The 25,427-nt window shown below is 36.1% G+C and overlaps 1 protein-coding gene and 1 long non-coding RNA gene across 5 annotated transcripts in view; one reads left to right on the forward strand and one right to left on the reverse strand.

Moving 5' to 3' along the window:
* Positions 1-25,427, forward strand: part of ERCC8 (ERCC excision repair 8, CSA ubiquitin ligase complex subunit) — a 71,656-nt gene that overhangs the window by 8,703 nt on the left and 37,526 nt on the right. The window contains exons 2-5 of one of the 4 annotated variants that reach the window (XM_008952761.3): positions 4,228-4,269; positions 7,419-7,514; positions 14,228-14,329; positions 17,998-18,121. In XM_008952761.3, coding sequence (XP_008951009.1) covers positions 14,229-14,329; positions 17,998-18,121 — 225 coding nt within the window. In that variant the 5' untranslated portion in view covers positions 4,228-4,269; positions 7,419-7,514; position 14,228. Of the gene's footprint in view, positions 1-4,227; positions 4,270-7,418; positions 7,515-14,227; positions 14,330-17,995; positions 18,122-25,427 lie in introns of those variants that run through there. The other 3 variants (XM_003827408.6, XM_063604446.1, XM_063604445.1) reach the window with 3 other exon arrangements.
* LOC130541515 (uncharacterized) lies at positions 16,814-19,298 on the reverse strand. Its single transcript, XR_008955572.2, has 3 exons — positions 18,819-19,298; positions 17,959-18,091; positions 16,814-17,010 (listed from the first exon to the last, which is right to left on the reverse strand). It is a non-coding gene; the product is annotated as an uncharacterized LOC130541515 (long non-coding RNA).

Here is a 25,427-nt window from a genome sequence, read left to right on the forward strand (position 1 = left end):
AAATACAAAAGATCATTCAAGGCTACTATCAACATCTTTATGCACATAAACTAGAAAACTTAGAGGAGATGAATAAATCCATGGAAATACGCAACCCTCCTAGATTAAACCAGGAAAAAATAGAAACCCTGGACAGACCAGCAACAAGCAATGAGATTGAAATGGTAATAAAAAAGTTACCAAAAAAAGTTTAGGTACAGACTCACAGCTGAATTATATCAGACATTCAAAGAAGAATTTGTATCAATCCTATTGACACTGTTCCAAAAGATAAAGAGGGATTCCTCCCTAAATCCTCCTGTGAAGCCAATATCATGCTAATACCAAAACCAGGAAAGAACATAACAAAGACAACCGCAGACCAACATCCCTGATGAACATAGATGCAAAAACCCCCAACAAAATACTTGCTAACCAAATCCAGCAGCATATAAAAAATATAATCCACCATGATCAAGTGGGTTTCATACCAGGAATGCAGGGATGGTTTAACATATGCAAGTCCATAAAGGTGATACACCACACAAACAGAATTAAAAACAAAAATCAGATGATTATCTCAATAGATGCAGAAAAAGCATCTGACAAAATCCAGCATCCCATTATGATTAAAACCCTCAGCAAAATCAGCATAGAAGTGACATACCTTAAGGTAATAAAAGCCATCTATAGCAAACCCACAGCCAACATTATACTGAAAGGGGAAAAGTTGGGAAGCATTCCCCCTGAGAACTGAAACAAGACAAGGATGCCCACTTTCACCACTTCTATTCAACATAGTGCTGGAAGTCCCAGCCAGAGCAATCAGACAAGAGAAAGAAATCAAGGACACCCAAATCAGTAAAGAGGAAGTAAAACTGTTGCTGTTTACTGATAACGTGATTGTATACCTAGAAAACCCTAAAGACTCATCCAAAAAGCTCCTAGAACTGGTAAATGAATTCAGCGAAGTTTCAGGATACAAAATTAATGTACACAAGTCAGTAGCTCTGCTATACACCAACAGTGACCAAGCTGAGGATCAAATCAAAAACTCAACCCCTTTTATAATAGCTTCAAAAAAGAAAAATAAAATACTTAGGAATATACCTAGCCAGGGAGGTAAAAGACCTCTACAAGACAAAACACTGCTGAAAGAAATCATGGATGACACAAACAAATGGAAACACAGCTAAATTCTACATTCGGATGGGTAGAATCAATATTGCAAAAATAACCATACTGCCAAAAACAATCTACAAATTCAATGCAACTTCCATCAAATACCACCATCATTCTTCACAGAACTAGGAATAAAAGAGCCTGCATAGCCAAAACAAGACTAAGCAAAAAGAACAAATCTGGAGGCATCACCTTACCCTTCTTCAAACTATACTATAAGGCCATAGTCACCAAAACAGCATGCTAGTGGTAATAAAAATAGGCATATAGACCAACGGAACAGAGTGGAGAACCCACAAGTAAAGCCAAATACTTACAGCTAGCTGATCTTCAGCAAAGCAAACAAAAACCTAAAGTGGGGAAAGGACACCCTATTCAACAAATAGTCCTGGGACAATTGGCAAGCCACATGGAGGAAAATGAAAATGGATCTTCATCTCTCACCTTCTACAAAAATCAACTCAAGATGGATCAAAGACTTAAATCTAAGACCTGAAGCCATAAAAATTCTAGAAGATAACATTGATAAAACCCTTCTAGACATTGGCCTAGGCAAAGACTTCATGACCAAGAACCGAAAAGCAAACACGACAAAAACAAAGATAAATAGATAGGTCTTAATTAAACTGCACAGCAAAAGAAATAATCAGCAGAGTAAACAGACAACCCACAGAGTGGAAGAAAATCTTCACAATCTATACATCCAACAGAGGACTAATATCCAGAATATTCAAGGAACTCAAATCAAGAAAAAGATAAACAATCCCAACAAAAAGTGGGCTGACATGGATAGACAGTTCTCAAAAGAAGATATACAAATGGCCAACAAATATGACAAAATGCTCAACATCACTAGTGATTAGAGATGTGCAAATCAAAACCACTATGTGATACTACCTTAGTCCTGCAAGAATGACCATAATCAAAAAATCAAAATATAGTAGATGTTGGCATGGATATGGTGAAAAGGGAACACTTTTCCACTGCCAGTGGGAATGTCAACTAGTACCACCACTATGGAAAACAGTGTGGAGATTCCTTAAAGAACTAAAAGTAGTACTACCATTTGATCCAGCATTCCCACTCCCGGGTATCCACCTAGTAGAAGAGAAGTCATTATACAAAAAAGATACTCGCACATGCATGTTTATAACAGCACAATTCGCAAGTGCAAAAATATAGAACCAGCCCAAATGCATATCAATCAACAAGTGGATAAAGAAAATGTGGTTGTGTGTGTGTGTGTGTGTGTGTGTGTGTGTGTGTATCATGGAATACTACTCAGCCATAAAAAGGAATGAAATCATGGCTTTTACAGTGACCTGGGTGGAATTGGAGACCATATTGTAAGTGAAGAAACTCAGGAATGGAAAACCAAACATTGTATGTTCTCACTCATAAGTGGGAGCTGAGCTATGGAGGACACAAAGGCATAAGAATGATACAGTGGACTTTGGGGACTCGGGGGAAAGGGTGGAAGTGGGGTGAAGGTTAAAAGACTGCACATTGGGTACAGTATGTACTGCTTGGGTGATGGGTGCCCCAAAATCTCAGAAATCACCACTGAAGAACTTATGTAAACAAACACCACCTGTTCCCCCCAAAACCGATTGATAAGTAAAAAATTCTAAAAATTCAAAAAAGTAAAACAAAAACTAAGTAATATATAGTAGATAGAAAATACAGGGGCTGGGCGTGGTGGCTCACACCTGTAATCCCAGCACTTTGGGAGGCCAAGGAGGTGAATCACCTGCAGTCAGGAGTTCGAGACCAGCCTGGCCAACATGGTGAAACCCCATCTCTACTAAAAATACAAAAATTAGCCAGGTGTGGTGGCAGATGCCTATAATCCCAGCTACTCAGGTGGCTGAGGCAGGAGAATCACTTGAACCTGGGAGTTGGAGGTTGCAGTGAGCCGAGATTGCACCACAGCACTCCAGCCTGGGTGATAGAGCGAGACTCCGTCTCAAAAAAAAAAAAAAAAAAAAAAGAAAGAAAGAAAAAAAAGGAAAAAATGCATATATAGATATACATACATATAATATACATCCTATAAAAGCCATTTAAAACATTAAAACAAAAATAAAAGGTAAAAACTGAAATTAAATAGAAAATTTGGGCAAGCATGTGCCATAGAAGAAGTAAGAGACTGATAAAATATTTAACAATCAGTTTGGCATGGAAACGAACTAAGCCAAGTGAATGCTAGCTATTAATAACCAGTAAGCAATGCTTTTATATAAAAAAGAGATTGGAAAGGTGATTTTAAAAGACACCAGGGCTTGCTTTTTGTCCTTACCCTTCTACCCCAGGCTCTTCTGCCTTCCCTCTTCTCTTTCCCTTTTTACCCTCCCTCCTTTATGTGTCTACTCTTTCCTCTCTCCTCACCCATTTTCCCTTCTCTTTTCCCTCTACTCCTATGCCATTGTGTTGGGGGAAGTCCTCAAGACCATCCCCAGGTTTTATGATTTTCTAGAAGGGCTCAGAACTCAGCATTTAATTATGACTCAATTACTCATGACTGTGATTTATTACAGTGAAAAGATACAAGATAAACTCAGCAAAGGGAATAGGTGCATGGGCAAAGTGTGGAGGAAACCAGGCACAGGCTTCCAAGAATCCTTTCCCAGTGGAGTCACACAGGACACACTCTATTCCTTTAGCAACAAATTGTGACAACATATGTGAAATGTCTATCAGGGAAGCTCATTAGAGACTCAATGTTGAAGGTTTTTACTGGGTACCGTTCATAAAGGCACCGTCTATCTAGCATGTACCAAAATTCCAGACTCCCAAAAGTAGAGCAGGTATTCATCATAAAGCACATTATTTTCTCAAATAGTTTAGGCACAGTGAGCCATTCTTATCCAGTCATGGTGGGCACCCTCCTGAAATCCCAGACTGTAACCAAGAGCCAATCTTGCAAGCAGAACTTTTTAAGGGTAGCCGTCTCAGGCCTGCTATGTTAACCTATGTTTTGTACACCTTGTCTCCTGCCACTCCCCACCTCTCTTTCCCTTTATAGTATTATTGCCCTTTTCCCTTCATCTTAAACTCTCCTTCTAGTTCACAGGCAATTCAGTCCTGAAGTCATTATGTTGGGCAGAGGTAAGCTTTCTCACTTAGTATGGGATTAGGTTTCCTAGAGTGGAATTTCAGAGCCTGAGCAGGTTGAGGAAGTAGTTTAATTGTGGGGACATACAAATTTAGGTGATAAGGATTTTAGAGGAGACAGAAATCAGAGCCCAAGCTGTTGGGGGAGGGGATGGTAGTGGAGATGGGAGATTGGTTACATACAGGGGATTGATAAATATATTGATAGTAATGGGAGCCATGCTTCTTACTGGGAGCCATGCTTCTTACTGTTAGGAAGAGGGAGCTGAAGGAAAAGATGATTACCTTTATACATGTTTGAATGATACTGTTTTACTTGTTACAAAGAGCATATATTCTGTTGTAATTTGAAAAATGATCATATGGAAAAATATTTTCAGAAAAATGGCAATTTCAATGGAAAAATATGAAAAAAAATGTTTTGATGAAATATTGAAGTTCAGAAATGACAGAACAGCATAGTGGTCTGGGGAAAGAATGTCAAAGTTCAGGGCCGAATGTGGTGGCTCACACCTGTAATCCCAGTACTTTGGGAGGTGAAGGTGAGAGGATTGCTTGAGGCCAGGAGTTCCAAACCAGCCTGGGCAACATAGCAATACTTCATCTCTGCAAAAAAATACCAAAACTTAGCCAGATGTGGTAACATGCAATTGTAGTCCTAGCTATTTGGGAGGCTGAGGCAAGAGGATCCCTTAAGCCCAGGAGTTTGAGGCTATAGTGAACTATGATTTTGCCATTGCACTTCAGCCTGGGTGACAGAGGAAGACCCTGTCTCTAAAAGTAAATTTAAAAAAAAATTTAATGTTAAAGTTCAAATGCGGCTCAGCCAAATATTAGCTGTGTGACCTTGGGCAAATTACTCTTCTATTAATCTTATAATCAGGAGATGCATTTAATAATAATCACCACTCCTGGGACTACCACTTATTACACTTCTTATTACTACCTATTACAATGAGTAGTAGGCTTTTTTTTTTTTTTTTGAGACGGAGTCTTGCTTGCTTTGTCACCCAGGTTGGAGTATAGAGTGCAGTGGCATGATCTCAGCTCACTGCAACCTCCGTCCCCTGAGTTCAAGCAATTTTCTCACCTCAGCCTCCTGAGTAGCTGGGATTATAGGCATGCACCACCACGCCTGGCTAATTTTTTTGTATTTTTAGTAGAGACGGGGTTTCACCATGTTGGCCAGGCTGATCTTGAATCGCTGACCTCAAGTGATCCGGCCTCCTTGGCCTCCCAAAGTGCTGGGATTACAGGCATGAGCCACCATGCCCGGCCTGGCTTTTTATATTAGCTGTTATTGTTATTGATCAAAGTCAGATAACTCATTACTGTTTGTCTGGATATTTAAACCTAAGGCTAAATTGCAATGTATATAGATGTATTGCAATAAATGTCACCCAGGCTGGAGTGCAGTGGCGCGATCTCGGCTCACTGCAACCTCTGCCTCCTGGGTTCAAGCGATTCTCCTGCCTCAGCCTCTGGGATTACAGGCATACGCCACTAGGCCTGGCTCATTTTTTAGTTTGTTTTTGTTTTTGTTTTGAGACGGAGTCTTGCTCTTATCACCCAGGCTGGAGTGCAGTGGTGTGATCTCGGCTCACTGCAACCTCCGCCTCCCAGGTTGAAGTGATTCTCCTACCTCAGCCTCCCAAGTAGCTGGGATTACAGGCACACGCCACCACGCCCAGCTAATTTTTGTATTTTTAGTAGAGACGGGGTTTCACCATGTTGGCCAGAATGGTCTCAATCTTGTAACCTCGTGATCCTCGGCCTCCCAAAGTCCTGGAATAACAGGCATGAGCCGCCGCACCTAGCCTAATTTTTGTATTTTTAGTAGAGACAGGGTTTAGCCATGTTGGCCAGGCTGGTCTCGAACTCCTGACCTCAGGTGATCCGCCCACCTCAGTCTCCCAGAGTGCTAGGATTACAGGCATGAGCCACTGCGCCTGGCCTGCTTGTCATTGTTGTACTATATGTAATGTCTAGAAGACAAAGGGACATGTATATCTTCAAATCAGATACTTTATACTGCTAAAATGATTTCCAAAATGCTTATAATTACTTGTACTAATGTCAATGAATGAAAGTATCAGTTTATGCCTTTCCAGCATTGTGCATTGTTATCTTTTTAAAAAACTGATAATTTTATAGGCCAAAAATTTATAATTTGATATTTAAACTAGCATTATTTTAATCAATAATGAATTTAGAAATAATTCTGGTTAAATTAGTGTAGATGCTAATAACAGCCAACAGATTAAGAGAGATTCAAATAGTTAATATTTGCTAGATACTTACAAGGTACTAGGCATTGTAATTAGCACCTTTTATATACAAACTCATTTAATCTTAATAATATGCTCACCAGGATAATGATGGTTTACAGTTATAAAATATCAGAAATGTCATTTGTCTTAGTTTGTGAGAGTACTTGTTAATTATTTGTATTGATATTTAAGTGGCTTTATTTAAATACACATAAATGTTCAGTTGAACATAGTCTCTTTTCTTTTAAGACAGGATCTCACTCTGTCACCCAGGCTGGAGTGCAATGAAGTGATTATGGCTCACTGCATCCTCGAACTCCTGGGCTCAAGTAATCCTCCTGCCTCAGTCTCCTGCATAGGAGCCCACCACCATGCCCAGCTTATTTTTATTTTATTTTTTGTAGAGATGGGGTCTTGCTATGTTGCCTGGGGTGCTTTCCAACTCCTGGTCTCAGGGAGTCTTCTCACCTCAGCCTCCCAAAGCACTAGGATTACAGGCATGAGCCACTGCACCCAGCCCATACTCATTTTTTATTTCTGTCCGTCTTTAAGAAACATTTCAAGGAATTTTTTTAATCCTGTAATTTATGCTTTTGTCCATTAGATGTCCTCAGCTACATTTATCAGAATTTAACTTTTTTCATACAAATTTCAGTCTCTAAATACCTTTAAAAGTTTGCATGTAATTGTTACTACTGTTGATATTTTAAACATTTATACAAGATCTCTAAAAATCTATAAATACATTAGGATGTGTGGTAGAAGATTTAGACATTTCTTGTGATTTTTGTACCATAAGTAATCTTGGTTAAATAAGAAATTTTTAAATGTTAAATTACTTGTTAATTTCTTTCTCCCCCTTTTATTTTTAAGAGTTTTGGGACTGGAATTAAATAAAGACAGAGATGTTGAAAGAATCCATGGCGGTGGAATTAACACCCTTGACATTGAACCTGTTGAAGGGAGATAGTAAGTTTATTATACTTGTATAATCATTTTTCTTTCTAAGTGAAATGCAGTAAAACCTGCTTTTTCAGATTAATGATGTAGAAGTTTCGTTAAAATTAATGAAAATCCTAAATTGTAGCATTTTTGAATCTGGCATTATTAATTTCAAATAAATACAAAACATCGAACCTACCAAATGTTGTCAAATAAACATTTCCAAGCTACTTTAATATAAATATTTACTTATTGTTAAATTAACAAACATTGAACTTCTTTTGGATGCAGAGGGCTTTTAGGTGCTAGAATGTGTCTTTAGGTGCTATTTTAAAACATAGTTGCTACTCTCAAAAAGTCTAATGGTAAAATAAATATAAAAAGTGAAAGACTCTTTTGAAGAATTAGATTAGAAACAAATAAGAATTATATTTGAGTTCTTCCTGGCTTTACCCTTACCTAACCTTTCGAATTATCAGTTGCCTTAACTATACAATGGGAACAATAGTACCTACCTAACAAGTTTGTTTTGAGGATTGAGATAATATGCACAACATGATTAACGTAAGACCTGGCACGTCATAAACAGTTGCCACCACTGCTGCCACTATTAATCAAAAGCAGTATTACATATACTTTTACTCCTTTCAGCCCAGTCTCTACACAGCAGCCAAAATGCTTTGAAAAACTCAATTCTGAACATATTCTCCTACTTACAATTCGTCATAACACTGCATTACTCTTAAAAGACCGTACAAAACCTTTCATGTGGCCTACAATTAGGCCACATATAGCATTAACTAAAGGAAGCAGTTTGTGTTATGGTATGTTTCATGTGGCCTATAATTAGGCCACATATAGCATTAACTAAAGGAAACAGTTTTTGGTGTTATGGTATGTTTAGCATTTCCCCCAGAATTTTTATTTTATACTGAAATATTATTATTAATACATTAAGTCAAGTCAGAACAGATTTGATAAACTTCCACTTTTTACTTCCAGCTTCCACCATGGTCTCATCTACTAGTATATGAGAAACATCTTACTTTAGCATGTGGTTAAATCTAAAAGATGACGAGTAATCATTCTTTTCTTTTTCCTGACCTTTTCCAGGCTCAGTGTAACACCTTCTATTCAAGGACAGCTGGGGGGGCACTCACTTATGAAACATGCAGACATGAGCAGCAGGAGATAGCTGACTTTTGGGTTTGGATGCTGGTCAGGAAAGTAATCAATACTGTTACTCCAGCCAGCCACTTGGTGTAGTAATCAGTTGTGTGGCCTGTGATGTATGAGAAGCCAGTAGACTACCAGTTGGCAGAGTTGGTGAGAAATGTGGGAAGTTACAGATTATATGTGCATGAAATATATTTGAGAAATGCAGATGAGGCATCTTTTAATACAGCACATAGAGAAAAGTCTGAAGACTCTTGCTACAGTGATTTTCCGCTTTATTGCATGGTAAAAGTCTACAACTATTTCATTGTTTGCTAAGACTTGTATTTTGCATTAACCCCTTTTGATAGCAACAAGAGATATTAAAAGGAAAGTGTACATTCTGTGGAAAACTAAAAAAATCGATGTGTATATAACTTGTTCAAAACACCTGTTAATATTTACCATCCACCATGAGAGCTGTAAAGGTGTCACTGAAAATCAGATTGGAAACCAGACAGAATACACAAATCTGGCAGAGATTTTCAAAGTAAGGTGTTATTTTACAAAAAGTATCTGAAAATTACAGTTTAACAGGTGCAACTGCAGAGGGTGCATTTGCGTATCACTCTGTGAAGCTTGAATTTTCTTTTATACCTTTTAAATTCTTCTAAGTTAATTTCATTCATCTTTAATACTAAGTTTTCTTGTCTATATAAAAACATGAAACCATATCTCTTCATACTCTATCAGCAAAAAGTATCTCATAGTTAATGTCAGTGCCATCAGATACTTCAAATAGAAAGTTAATGGAATCAGAGAAAAGCTTTTGGAAGCCATTTTAACAGAATCAAAACATCTGACATTATTGTACATACCATATCAATTAAGATTAAAATTTCAACTTTTAACATAATTTTGTTTTATATTGATAATACATCTGTATGGCAAGAAAAGCAATGTTTCGTGAAGATTAATTATGAAGCAAAAGTGTTTTGGGAATTGGTTGCAGTATACATGTAACTCACAACTGTGTCCAAACATTTTATCAATCTAAATAAAAGTTGTAGTTGTTAAAATTTACAAATATTTCTCTATGTACACAATTAGAGTAACTGAACTACAAAATGTAATAAAGCTAATGTGGAATATTTTTTAAAATAACTAAGTAGGGCATTATTAGCAGTCTTTCTTTACTGCCCATCAATTGGATTTTTGAGCCTTCAAATAACTACTTTTAAATTAACCCTATTGTTTTATAAATTGGTATTGAATTTATCTTAAAAACAAGTCTATAAATCAATACATGCTACTAGTTCATGAACTATTTGTGACTGGGTCACAAGATAAGGATCTTGTGCTAAAACATAAATCTACTTACACCACCATTTACACACACCATTTAAAGGAGCTAAGACATGTTTGTAACAAGACATTCTCAGTGAAGAAAGACGTGTGTTTGTTTCTGGCACAAGCTCCTTATCTTGGAGAGTTAAATAGCACTGGCTCTACATTTAATTGTATTTTGTTCAAAATCAGATGAAAATCTTTCAATCAAAATACTCAGTGAATGTAGTGCCAAAAACTGTAGTTTGGGTGCCATTCTTGAAAGATGACAGGCTGGGCGCAGTGGCTCACACCTGTAATCCTAGCACTTTGGGAGGCCCAGGCGGGCGGATTACCTGAGGTCAGGAGTTCAAGACCAGCCTGGCCAACGTGGTGAAACCCCGTCTCTACTAAAAATAGAAAAAATTAGCCAGGTGCAGTGGCGCGTGCCCGTAATCCCAGCTACTCTGGAGGCTGAGGCAGGGACTTGAACCTGGGAGGCAGAGGTTGCAGTGAGCCGAGATCATGCCACTGTACTCCAGTCTGGGCTACAGAGCGAGACTTCTTCTCAGAAAAAAAGAAAGAAAGATGACAATGTCAATGCAGTTTTTAACGTTACTCTAGTTCTCCATTAAAACACATAAAGAGACTAAAAATGGCAAATAGGAAAAATCAGATTAACACTTACAACCAAACTAGGTCATGAAGTATCCCTACAAACCCCAAACTGTGAATAAGTGGGAACAAACCACTGACAACTAAAAGATCTGTGCACTACCAGCATTTTTGCTAGAGGAGGCAGTAAAAAGCGATAAGGCATCTGATATACCTGGATAAGTCCAAAGTAACCAACAGGTTGGTTGAAAACTTAGCAAGCAAATTTGACTACAGCAGCTCAAACTGGGAGAAGATGGCATACTCTAATTGTAGATATGTTTGAGTGGTCCATGGTAAGACCAGAAGGAGCTATAGCAGTCTGGACTCTAATATCTTTCCAAAGAGCTAACCAGTCAAAGTGCGCCCCCAGTACAGAACTATATACTGAGGAAAACTGCTGGAAATAGAATCCAAATTGAGCAGTACAGAGACAATAGAAACAAAGGAAAAAGATGTCCCCGATAAAATTGGAAAGGTGAACAGAAACAGGAAATCTCTGAAAGTAAGCTTCCATATTTTGAAATCTTACCCCCCAAAAAAAATTTTTAAGGGAAGAAGAGGATGTTTTAATATATAAAATTTAAACATTATTGTAAGTCAAGCCTCCATTCTAAAAGGTTAAGAAAATTAATTTTACATAAAAATGAGCGAAAGAATAGGATTAAGGTCAAAGTTCCTACAAAATCATTATAAAAACAAAGAGAATAAGAAATGGACTAAAGCTGCTACAGATAGTGAAGTCACACCGGAAAGAAGTATCTATAAAACAGATGAGAACTCTAACCTAATATTTCAAAACTAGGTAAAAGTTGTTTTATAAACATATAATAAATGAGAGAATAATGTTAAGTTATTAGAAAACCTCAGAAATGAGATGCTCAAACTCAGAAAATTAGAAATAAAAATATTTCAGAAATGAAGACTGACTAAAACTTAAAGAACACAAATAAATGGAAGAGGTAATGCCTTAGAAATAGAAACTAGAAAGGAGGAAAATTGTAAAAGCCAAAAAGAAATGAACAGAGGAAAATAATTCAAGAGGTGTATATATAGAACATAGGCAAAGAAGATCCAGCATAACATATGATAGAAGTTCCCAAAGAAGAAACCAAGGCAAAAGAGCAGAATAAATATTAAAACAATAATTCAAGAAAGCTTTTCTAGGATAAATAAGATCTGGAACTTTATATAAGGGGGGGGGATTTATATTGTCACTAGACTTTGACTTTGGGCTTTCTGGCAAAAGAAATGAAGCTTCTTATCCAAGATGCTCAAGGAAATAAAATGTGAGTCAAGGATTTTATATCCAGCCAAACTGATTTCAGATACAAAAAGGACGGATAAATTGTCAACAACACAAGAATTCAGAGACTGTTGTTCTCATTAGCCATTCCTTAGGAATCAACCAGAGAATGAAATCATTCAACCAGAATGACGAGAGAGACAGCAACTTAAGGATTGACGGTGAGCAATAATATTAGCAGATAGCAACACTTTATATAGATGTATAAATTGATGGATCTAGATATTGGTTTGTCTGCTAATATCACATCACAACAAAGAGCAATGGCAAATAGAAATTATTTTAAATTATAGCACATGAATGCAGTCACCAAAGTCCAGGCTGGAAATTACAGGACAAATGATCTGGTTTTTGCAACAAATAAATTACAAGAGAGGGGAAAAGTACAGGAGGGAGGAAGAAAGGTAGAGGAGACCTATAGCTTAAAGTTAAAAGACATTAAAATTTTTTTAAAAAGCAAAGCTAATATTCATGTGTACACTCTAAGGTGATGAACTATGAACTATACAGAAGAGAAAGACAGTGACTACGATAAAAATCATGATAATGAGTTACTTTGAGGTGAAAAGGAAAGAGTGATGATGTAGAGAGATTGCATTGTTTGGACCTGTGTGAAGAATTTTTGATGGTTCCCCTATTTTTGATTGGGATAAATGTATATTTGTAATTGGGATAAATGTATATTTTGTAATGGAATAACATTCACAATGTCTAAGATTTTATAATATTTAAATTTGGTGTAACTTCCAAAAGAGACATAAAATAAAGAATTTGTTCAAGGATAATTTTGTCTTGTAAAAAAAGAAGTATACTAAAGAAAGGTACTTTGAATTAAGGTAAAAACAGTGAAAATAATCTGAAATATTTGCACATTTCAAGAATATCCTCCATTTTGCAGAATTTTCTCTGAACTTACCATATACCTCATCATCTATTGTTATTTCCTAAATTAAACATTATGGCTTTTAGGGAAGTCAGTTAAAGGTGTCAACAACTCCAGATTTAAAGATGATTTTTAGACAATTTTATGCCAAAAAAACTAATAAGATCATATTGAAAAATCCCATTTAAAAAAACACAGTAACAGTCTTAGAGACAAATATGGTTAAGAAACTGATTAACGTATATGAAGTACCAAGAATGATTTTACAAATTATTAAGTTCAATCAATGTATATAGCTTTAGTATATATGCTTGTTACTTTTACTTTTTAGAAATATTTTTGCAAAGTTTTTGAATAGAATAATTTTGTAGGTTCTACCAATATAATAGACCAGCTTGAGAGTGAGTCAATAATTGTTTCCAAAAAAAGATATTGCTAATTTTTTAGCACCCTCTTTTACTCCCAAAAGTAAGGCTTCCAGTGGTTTGGCTCCTGCCTCGCATCTCTCACCATTCTTTCCCTTCCACACTGCTCCAGCAACAAATCCCTTCTTTTGGTTCCTAGAATGGGCTTGGATTGTTACTTTCACACCTGTCTGGCTAACTTTGAATCATCCTTCACATACCAGCTTAAATATTGCAATCAGGGAAACTGTTCCTGAATTTCCAAACTAGAATAAAAATAAGTTATTGTCACAGTGATCCCAATCATAACTAATAATTTGTGTGATTATGCATACTACCTGTTTTCCCTATTGGATTGTAAACTCTGCAAAGACAGGAACCATGCCTGCCTTGTTCACAGTTGTTTTAGCAGAGTGTCTAACATTGTAGGAACTTAAAGTTGAATGAATTGAGTGAATGCATTCATAAGAGAAGGAAGGAATCTAACATTTATTGAGCCCCTATTTTTTGCCAGGTACTATAAAAAGAATTTTGCACTTTTATTATCAACACTGTGATTCAGGTAAAAATGTCCCCCTCCTTTACAAATGTTGAGTCTTAGACAGGTGGTATAACTTGCCCAGAGCCAAATAGCAAGTGTCAGTAATAGTTGGTTTGTCCAATTCCTTTTTTATTTAGCATAGTCATAATTAGGACATTTAAAATAACTTTGTAATATTTTACTTTCTTAAGAAATCTCTTTTGCCGTCTTGTTTCTGTCACCCTTTCTTTTTGAAGTTATGGAAGTAAACTTGAAATGATCACAGAATGAATTTTTTTATATTCATTCTTGTATTAAATATTAAGAAATTTTAGTTTATGAAGTCTGTGTTGAGGATTAACTTATTATAAATTAATGTATCCTTAATACATTTGAGTGTTTGCAAATCAGTTTTTAGAAATTTGCAATCATAAATAAATGGACTAAATAATAAATAAAATGATAAATTAATGTGAACTTTTTTATTATCAGCATGTTATCAGGTGGTTCAGATGGTGTGATTGTACTTTATGACCTCGAGAACTCCAGCAGACAATCTTATTACACATGTAAAGCAGTGTGTTCCATTGGCAGGTATGTATTTAAAATGTAAAAATTTATGAATTTGTAAATAGTTGAGTATTTTTTGCATCGAATGCAAAACATGAAAATTGCAGTCAAGTGAATGGGTCAAGGGAATGGTTCACATAACATATTTGCATGGCTGTTCCTTGACACTTTCTTGAAAATAGTAACTGACATTCAGGTATAGTTTTTTAACATGTGTCTTCCCCAAAGCAACTTCAGTATCAATTTTCATTAGGATTTTATTTTAAAAAAACTTGTGATTATGTCCTTCTTTTTCTTTACCTACATAGCACATCTCAGTAACTAATTAGAGTTTTTAGTACCACTTAGTGTAAGATTCATTTATAGTCCTTCAGCTAATTATAAACACAAATTAGATTTTCACCTGATACTAATGGAAGAAAAAGGTTTAGATATACTAAACATATTGGTATTCCCTCACCAAACACACACGTACACATATATACCCACTCACCCCTCTCTTGTCTCTCTACTTACTCAAAGATGCCTAACTTAAAAACATACATCTGTAATACTTGTCTTCTCTGACTGTTCTCTACTGGCTTACCAATCTTGTGATAATTTTTTTTAAGTCTCTAATAAAATGTTTTGTGACATTGTAATTTTTCCATTGTGGTCATTTAATCCTTTCTCTTCACCTATATTCAATCTGATAATGAGCAGACCTTTGAATTAACAGGGAGAATGGGCACTGAGAAAATGCTTTCAAGAGGGAAAACTTTGTAAACATTAACATCAACTATCTATTACAGCTCTTCCCAAAGCATTAGAATATATGCTATGGAATATTTATGAGGAGATTTGCTATTGTTTGTTGGCTCTGGTGCTTTGCATTAGAAATACAAATTTGGGAAAATAATTTAATCTCAGCTTCACATTATTTTATTTTAGAAATCAGTATACATGCCCTGTGGTTCTTATACGTTTCTATGAGAATTAAATGAAATACTATCTTTTTAAAAGCGTGTTGAAAACTGAAACCACTGCATAAGTGAAAAGCAGTGTACTTACAGGAATACTTAGTACAAAACAAGATATCGCCTCAAATACTCTAGAACTTAGAGACTTAGGCCATTTATACTCTCTTCCCACCCTCAATAACAAAAAAAGTCATGTTAATTAATTAAGTTCATTTTTATCTTATTTTTATCCTAGCTAACATTTTAACATTAAATTTATTTTGTTACATAGCAAAATAGTATTTTCACCTATTCTATGTGCTACATAATAGTCCATGAGGGACTGTGATTTGCTTTGTTTTGGTTTGTGACATAAAGTAAATGCGTAATGTGTCAGTCTTGTTTTACTATGATTTTATTCTTGGATTCAGACTCTATATTTAAAAGTGTGACTTTGAATTTGAAAATGGACATATAGTATGCATCTTTACAAAATGAGTTATAATAGCATTTTATACATCTGAAGGATTTACAATCCAATTTAAAAATAATTTCAATAAAGACTATTATTAAGTTAATGTGACTTAGACTATTTTCTGATGCTTACTATTAGTATACTTAATGTGTTTGTCCTTGAGCACTAAAAAGATTCCTTTCCTCTACCAAAATTCTTATTAAATATAAATGAAAATAACAGAACATATATAGTAACATAATAAAATATTTTATCCTATTTTAAAATTTAAACTTAAAATATAAGTGAGCTTTTATTTGTTATCACTACATTAAAAATGTGTTTCATTTAAAAGTAGTATCACTGGAAAAATCTCTGTAGAAGTCAATATTCTTAGGAGCAAAAGGAAATCAATCTGCTTATCTTAAGCAAAATTTATTGGAAGAATATTTAGTATCTCAACTGTCAGGAAGATGGGAGAATCAGACTTAGAAAATGAGCAGAAAACAAAAGAAGTCAGGATAGAGAACACAGTCAGGGTCACACCACAGGAACATTAGTTTGGGTTTTGCTATATGTCACCAACACAGACTCTCAACTCCTCAGCTTTGAATAATGGCTAACTCTCCTAGGAAAAGAGAATGTCTAGAGTCCCTTGCTTTCTGTAAGAAGAGGTAGAGCTCTTATTTTCAATAAAACAAAGGGCATTCCCTCTAAATAGGAGTTTGAATGCCCATCAGCCAAGAAAAAAAGGCACATGTTCCCTACAATCCACCCATTTGGCTGTCCAGCATGCGTATACACCTTTCTTCCCATACTTACCGTTTTTTAAAAAAATGTTCCAGCCTAACCTAATGCAAATCTTCACTATACAGCCAAAAAGGTGATCATCCTCTTCCCCAAAGGGTGATGATCCTAAGTTGATTTAGTTACCACACCTGGCTCCATTTCAAGGTCATGTTCATTTTTCCACTAGTTTAATTTATCCTATATCAGTATTATACAATTTGTGGACTCAATTATATAGTTAACCTATAAAAATAATAAAGGTAAGAGAGGAAAGAGAAAATTAGTTAAAATAGATGAATATTTACAGAGAAAAAAAGGAAATATGAGTAAGCACTATAGTTCTTGTATTTTTGCAGCTGTTTTAATGCCAGAGCTGGCACTTAAGACTTTCCTTCTTTGTGTTCTCATTCTTTCAGATAGCACCACAAATGTTTTAAGGTCCCAAACCTTCATCTTAAGGAATCCAAAAGCATCATGGTTGTATCTGCATAGGGTTGCAGAAGTCTTCTGTTAACTTTTGTTTTCTATGGGAAATTTCAAACATATACAAGATTGGAGAGTTGTATAATGACCTGTGTATCAATCACCCAGCTTCACCAACCATCATAACCAATCTTGTTTCATCTCTACCTCCCACCCATCCACCCTCATAATTATGTTGAAGCAAATCTCGAACAACCTATGGTTTATTCATAATTATTTATATCTCTAAAAGATAAAGACTTTATGGGCATAACTACAGTACCACTATCTTAAATACACAAAAATTATCTATATTAAATATCCAGTCTGTGTTCAAATTTCCCTCTTCGTCTCATAAATCTCTCTTAAAAGCCAGTTTGTTTGAATCAAGATTCAGTTAGGTAACACACTATGTTGGTCACTGGTTCAGAGCATATACTACATCCTTCAGGACAGCATACCACCCTCACAAGGTGGTGTATTGTAGCTGACGTCATAGAGTCTTCAACATGTTATGTTTTTATGGATGATGGGTTACATAAGATGTGAATCTCATGGGCCTACACCAGTTGCATTCTTTGGTCATAGAATAAGTTCCTTGATAAGAAGCAATATTGTATGGAATACCATGGAGGTGTATGAGGCATTCAATAATTCTAAGAATAGTAGTGCTAATAGAATGAGACTTTGGAAAAGCAAATCCAAAACCAAAACAGCTGTCTCTTCCAGTAAGACCAAATCACTCTTTCAAGATGAAAGAAGTCCAGTGTAGTTGGCTGATCCCTCCAGGCTGTATATAGTACAAAAACAGAGAATCTTTCACATTGTGACCTTTAGTAGGAGGCATGTCTGTACATCACACAGTGGGAGCCTGAATCTAGAGATGCCTGGACATTCTTTCTCGCCTTCTACACAGCTAGGACACAGGCATGTGATCTCGGTTTGGCCATTCATATCATCCTACCTCAGACTACTACTTGTTCTTAATATATACCAGTTTTGAAACTCACATAAGTCAGTTAATGTAAATTTTGATTGCTGTTTTGTAGAGATCATCCTGATGTTCACAGATACAGTGTGGAGACTGTACAGTGGTATCCTCATGACACTGGCATGTTCACATCAAGCTCATTTGATAAAACTCTGAAAGTATGGGATACAAATACATTACAAGTAAGTACATTAAAACATTTGCAGATTGCTTTGTAGGATAAAGGAGAATTTAATCCTAAACCATTTTAGTATGATTATTTGCTGAGATGTCATATATGTTAGATGTGAAAGCAGTACAGTGGTTAAGAAGAGCTAGACTGCTTGAGTTCATATCCTGGTTGTGCTGCTGACAGCTGTATTACATTGGGCAAATGTCCAAACCTCTGTGTGTCTTTCTCATCTGTAAATGGGAATAATGATTATAGTATGGTTGTGAGGATTAAATGAGCCAAAATATGTAAAGTACCTAGTACAGTACATAGCATATAGTAAATGCTCAAAAACTATTAGCTAATATTATTATCCCTTTGTGAAAAATACTATGATCTAGTAGTCTAAAGTAGAAAATTGGATTTATCTTTGATTGATCTAAAAACTTGAAGGAGAAAGCTGTTAATACTGTAGCTTAGTAAAGGCAAGCAATGGATAGTAGTTTGTATGACATTTGGTCAAATTTACATTCCGAGTGCTAATCTTTTCTCTGAGCTCTACTTTGATATGTCTCTACTTTTCTACAGTACCTCTATACTTAAATGTAGTGTCATCCCTTCAAACTTAACATGGTCCCAACTGAACATGATCACATCTCATTAAATTTAGTCATAAAATCTTAGCAATCCTTTCTTCAAACTCTCTCATACCTCTCTTTTCTATTTACCTTGCCTTTACTGCACATCTGGACTACTAAAATCACTGCCTTACCTTCTACATTTTCTACACTAAGTTCTACCCCAGAATTAATCTTATTATAAAGCAGTTTCATCATGTCGCTACCCAAACCCTCTAGGGATTCCCATTGTCTGAACTCAGCCTGGCATTCCAAGTTCTCCATGACTTCAGCCCTTGTTCCTTCAATCCTATGTTCTACCAGTTTTCAACACAAATGCTTTGCTGCAACTAAATTGATCATGTTTTGAATCTGTTGTATTCCCTACCTCAAGTCCCTTTCCCTTGCAACTCTTCCCTTCTCCTAAGGTCACACCTTTTTTTACAATTACATTGAGCCAAGACTGTAGATGCCAGAGTTCTATTTCCATTCTGCCACTTATGAGATTTGTTGCTTTAGATAAGTCATTTAATTTGTTAGCAAAGGTCTCTTCAGCTATAAAATTAAAGTGTCAGACTAGATGGTGTCTAAGGTCCCTTTTAGTTCTATCATGCAGTTTAGTGATTTCAGCTTCTGGAGTACATATTAACCATTATTTTACTTTATAGCACTATTTTTTGTATTCCTATTTCAATACATTCTCATACTACTTTATAATATCATTTTCATACTTGTTTGTCTTATTTGTTGTTCTAGATTGTTACTTCCCCAAAGAAAGTACTATGTCTTATACATTACTAAATTCAGTGCTATGTACAGTAACTGCTGAGTAAATGCTTTAGGGATGACTAACAATGTATGTAACTGGCCACATATTAAAAAGTAATAAAATCATGAAGTATATTATGATTCTAGTGAGCAAAACAAAACAGTGTTGTGTATATAAATGCAAATTTAATACACTTCTAATAATTCAAACTAAATAGATGTGTTTTTTTGACATTGCTACATTAGAAAAGAATAGTCCTATTATTTCAGATTTATTTTTATAATAAAGTATATTTATTTAAAATACATGTCATTGAAAATGAGAGTATATTTTAACAATTAAATGAATGTCATGAGCTTTCACTTCTGACTATAATGGAATATCTTGTAGCCAAACCAGCACCTCCATTGAGAAAAGCTAGATAAAGCATAAACAGGCATCTAGTTGAGGGTTTTATAAAGCTGCCAAGAAATCTAGGAATTGAGAATCAGATCCTAGAGAGGGGAACACTTACAGAAATGCATTCAACTTTCCACACACTCTTTTTCTCTTTGGACATTTGTCATTAAAGTAAGGCAAGAGACTGAGAAGACAGGCATTGGATAGCTTCTAAGAGGCAGATAAATGAGTGGGACTTTAGTCAATTTCATAAAGCTAGAGAGACAGAAATTGGAATGTGGGCTGCCAAGAGAGCCAGAAATTAAAGGGTCAAGATCACAGAAAGAAGAGAGATGCAGAGAAATCAGCCTAACATCTTGCACTGGTTTTTTCTTTGAGATATTCGCTGACCAAGCTATGTGAGACCATAGACTTAAGAAATGAAGCAGAAGACATTTGAAGAACAGCAATTTTCCCCAGTCACATGGTACCGGAGAGAAGAATTGCAGTGCAGTACTTGCTAAGTAGAAGGGGGCCTAGGAAAACACCCAGGCTCTTAGGGCACCTAGAGGGGTATACTCTAATAATGGGTACAAATAGGAGGTAGATGGAGCCTGTGGTAGGCAGCATCATGTCCTGCTCCCAGATGTCTATGTGCTAATCTCTAGAACATACAAAGGGGAATTAAGGTTGCCAATCACCTGACCTCAAGACAGGGAGATAATACTGAATTATCCTAGTGGGCCCAATGTAATCATAAGAATCTTAAAAAATGGAAGTGGGAGGCAGAAGGAGGTGGGGTAAATTTGACTGGGAGAATGGCCAGAGAAATGTAAAATTGCTAGCTTTGAAGATGGATTAAGGGGATCACAAGCCAAGAAATGTGGGTGGTCTCTGGAAGATGGAGAAAGTATTCTCTCCTAGAGCCTCCAAAAAGGAATGCAGCCTGTCAACACCTTGATTATAATCCATTGAGACCTATGTGAGAATTTTAACTTGTAGAACAGATTTATTACAGATAATAAATTTGTGTTATAAATTACTAAGTATGTGGTAATTCCTTACTGCATCAGTAGAAAATTATTACAGAACTCTACGATAGCACACAAGCTTTATGTTTGAATTGATATGATCTTCCCTCTCCTACCTGCAAAAGAGAGATTGGATCTTCTCTAGAGGAGGATAACATAACGCAGAATCTCTCCCATTTTTTTCTATATAATTTCTAGCACTCAAAACAGAAACTTCCAAGCTTACCAACAAATGAGCTTAGGAGGAAAAACAGACAATAGAAGAAGACTGACATCTCCAGGCCTAGATGCCTTTACGAGTAAATTATTCTAAACACTTAAAAAAGAGATAATACCAATCTTATACAAATGCTTCAAGAGGAAAAAAAGGAACTTTTGTAAACTTTTTTTATGGGGCCAGCATATCCATGATTTCAAAATTTACAAGGACATTATATGGAAAATTACAAGCCAGTGTCTCTTACAAATATAAATAACAAAAATCCTAAATCAACTATTAATATGTAGAATCTAGCAACATACAAAAAGAATAATATATCATGAGTGGACAAAAACAAGGTTGTTTTAACATCTATAAATCAACTAATGTAATTCATCATGTTAATAGAATGAAGGGGGAAAACTACATATTAGTCATCTCAATAGATACGAACATTTTGAAATAAAAGTCAATATCCTTTTTTTTTTTTTTTTTTTTAAGAGACAAGAGTCTTGCCCTGTTGCCCAAGCTAGAGTGCAGTGGCGCAATTATAACTCACTATAACCTCAAACTCCTGGGCTCAAGGGATCCTCTCAGCTCAGGCTCCAAAGTAGTGAAGGCTACAGGTGTGCACCACCATCTCCGGCTAATTTTTTAACTTTTTGTAGAGACAGTGTCTCTCTGTCTTGCCCAGGCTGGTGTCAAAATCTGGCCTCAAATGATCCTCCCACATTGGCCTCTAAAAGTGTTGGGATTACAAGCATGAGCCACTGTGCCCATCCTCATTTTTAAAAATTCTCTGCATACTGACACACATAGGCTCAAAATAAAAGTATGGAGGAAGATCTACCAAGCAAATAGAAAGCAAAAAAAAAGCAGGGGTTGCAATCCTGGTCTCTGATAAAACAGACTTTAAAACAACAAAGATCAAAAGAGACAAAGAAGGCCATTACATAATGGTAAAGGGATCACAACAAGAAGAGCTAGCTATCCTAAATATATATGCACCCAATAGAGGAGCACCTAGATTCATAAGCAAGTCCATACAGACCTACAAGGAGACTTAGACTCCCACACAATAATAATGGGAGACTTTAACACCCCACTCTCAACATTAGACAGATCAATGAGACCGAAGGTTAACAAGGATATCCAGGACTTGAAGTCAGCTCTGAACTAAGCAGACCTAATAGACATCTACAGAACTCTCCACCCCAAATCAACAGAATATACATTCTTCCCAGCACCACATCACACTTATTCCAGAATTGACCACATAGTTGGAAGTAAAGGACTCCTCAGCAAATGTAAAAGAACACAAATCACAACAAACTCTCTCAGACCCCAGTGCAATCAAATTAGAACTCAGGATTAAGAAACTAACTCAAAACCGCACAACTGCGTGGGAACTGAACAACCTGCTCCTGAATAACTACTGGGTACATAACGAAATGAAGGCAGAAATAAAGATGTTCTTTGAAACCAATCAGAACAAGGACACAATGTACCAGAATCTCTGAGACACATTTAAAGCAGTGTGTAGTGGGAAATTTATAGCACTAAATGCCCAGAAGAGAAAGCAGGAAAGATCTAAAATCGACACCCTAATATCCCAATTAAAAGAACTAGAGAAGCAAGAGCAAACAAATTCAAAAGTTAGCAGAAGGCAAGAAATAACTAAGATCAGAGTAGAACTGAAGGAAGTAGAGTCACCAAAAACCCTTCAAAAAATCAATGAATCCAGGAGCAGGTTTTTTGAAAAGATCCACAAAACCGATAGACTGCTAGCAAGACTAATGAGGAAGAAAAGAGAGGAGAATCAAATAGACGCAATTAAAAAATGATACAGGGAATATCACCACCAATCCCACAGAAATACAAACTACCATCAGAGAATACTATAAACACCTCTATGCAAATAAGCTAGAAAATCTAGAAGAAATGGATAAATTCCTGGACACACACACCCTCCCAAGACTAAACCAGGAAGAAGTTGAATCTCTGAATAGACCAATAACAGGTTCTGAAATAGAGGCAGTAATTAATAGCCTACCAACCAAAAAAAGTCCAGGACCAGACGGATTCACAACCAAATTCTACCAGAGGTACAAAGAGGAGCTGGTACCATTCTTTCTGAAACTATTCCAGTCAATAGAAAAAGAAGGAATCCTCCCTAACTCATTTTATGAGGCCAGCATCATCCTGATAACAAAGCCTGGCAGAGACACAACAAAAAAAGAGAAATTTACACCAATATCCCAAATGAACATCGATCCAAAAATCCTCAATAAAATACTGGCATACTGAATTCAGCAGCACATCAAAAAGCTTATCCACCATGATCAAGTGGGCTTCATCCCTGGGATGCAAGGCTGTTTCAACATACACAAATCAATACACGTAATCCATCACATAAACAGAACCAATGACAAAAACCACATGATTATCTCAATAGATGCAGAAAAGGCCTTTGACAAAATGCAACAGCCCTTCATGCCAAAAACTCTCAATAAACTAGGTATTGATAGAATGTATCTCAAAATAATAAGGGCTATTTATGACAAACCCACAGCCAATATCATACTGAATGGGCAAAAACTGGAAGCATTCCCTTTGAAAACTGGCACAAGACAGGGATGCCCCCTCTCTCACCACTCCTATTTAACATAGCGTTGGAAGTTCTGGCCAGGGCAATCAGGCAAGAGAAAGAGATAAAGGGTATTCAATTAGGAAAAGAGGAAGTCAAGTTCTCCCTGTTTGCAGATGACATGATTCTATATCTAGAAAACCCCATTGTCTCAGCCCAAAATCTCTTTAAGCTGATAAGCAACTTCAGCAAAGTCTCAGGATACAAAATCAACATGCAAAAATCACAAGCATTCCTATATACCAATAACAGACAAACAGAGACCCAAATCATGAGTAAACTACATTCTCAATTGCTACAAAGAGAATGAAATACCTAGAAGTCCAACTTACAAGGGATGTGAAGGACCTCTTCAAGGAGAACTACAAACCACTGCTCAATGAAATGAAAGAGGACACAAACAAATGGAAGAACATTCCATGCTTATGGATAGGAAGAATCAATATCGTGAAAATGGCCATACTGCCCAAGGTAATTTATAGATTGAATACCATCCCCATTAAGCTACCAATAACTTTCTTCACAGAATTGGAAAAAACTACTTTAAAGTTCATATGAAACCAAAAAAGAGCCCGCATTACCAAGACAATCCTAAGCCAAAAGAACAAAGCTGGAGGCATCACGCTACCTGACTTCAAACTATACTACCAGGCTACAGTAACAAAAACAGCATGGTACCGGTACCAAAACAGATATATAGACCTGTGGAACAGAACAGAGGCCTCAGAAATAACACCACACATCTACAACCATCCAATCTTTGACAAACCTGACAAAAACAAGAAATGGGGAAAGGATTCCCTATTTAATAAATGGTGCTGGGAAAACTGGCTAGCCATATGTAGAAAGCTGAAACTGGATCCCTTCCTTACACCTTATACAAAAATTAATTCAAGATGGATTAAAGACTTAAATGTTAGACCTAAAACCACAAAAACCCCAGAAGAAAACCTAGGCAATACCATTCAGGACATAGGTATGGGCAAGGACTTCATGTCTAAAACACCAAAAGCAATGGCAACAAAAGTCAAAATTGACAAGTGGGATCTAATTAAACTAAAGAGCTTCTGCACAGCAAAAGAAACTACCATTAAGTGAACATGCAACCTACAGAATGGGAGAAAATTTTTGCAATCTACCCATCTGACAAAGGGCTAATATCCAGAGTCTACAAAGAACTTAAACAAATTTACAAGAAAAAAAAACCCCATCAAAAAGTAGGCAAAGCATATGAACAGACACTTCTCAAAGAAGACATTTATGCAGCCAACAGACACATGAAAAAATCTCGTCATCACTCGTCATCAGAGAAATGCAAATCAAAACCACAGTGCGATACCATCTCACACCAGTTAGGATGGCGATTATTAAAAAGTCAGGACACAACAGATGCTGGAGAGTATGTGGAGAAATAGGAACGCTTTTACACTGTTGGTGGAAGAGTAAGCTAGTTCAACCAGTGTGGAAGTCAGTGTGGCGATTCCTCAAGAATCTAGAACTAGAAATACCATTTGACCCAGCCATCCCATTACTGGGTATATACCCAAAGGATTATAAAACATTCTACTGTAAAGACCCATGCACACATATGTTTATTGCGGCACTATTCACAATAGCAAAAACTTGGATCCAACCCAGATGTCCATGAATGATAGACTGGATTAAGAAAATGTGGCACATATATACCATGGAATAC

Source organism: Pan paniscus, chromosome 4 (assembly GCF_029289425.2).
Source record: "Pan paniscus chromosome 4, NHGRI_mPanPan1-v2.0_pri, whole genome shotgun sequence".
NCBI classification, from domain to species: domain Eukaryota; kingdom Metazoa; phylum Chordata; class Mammalia; order Primates; family Hominidae; genus Pan; species Pan paniscus.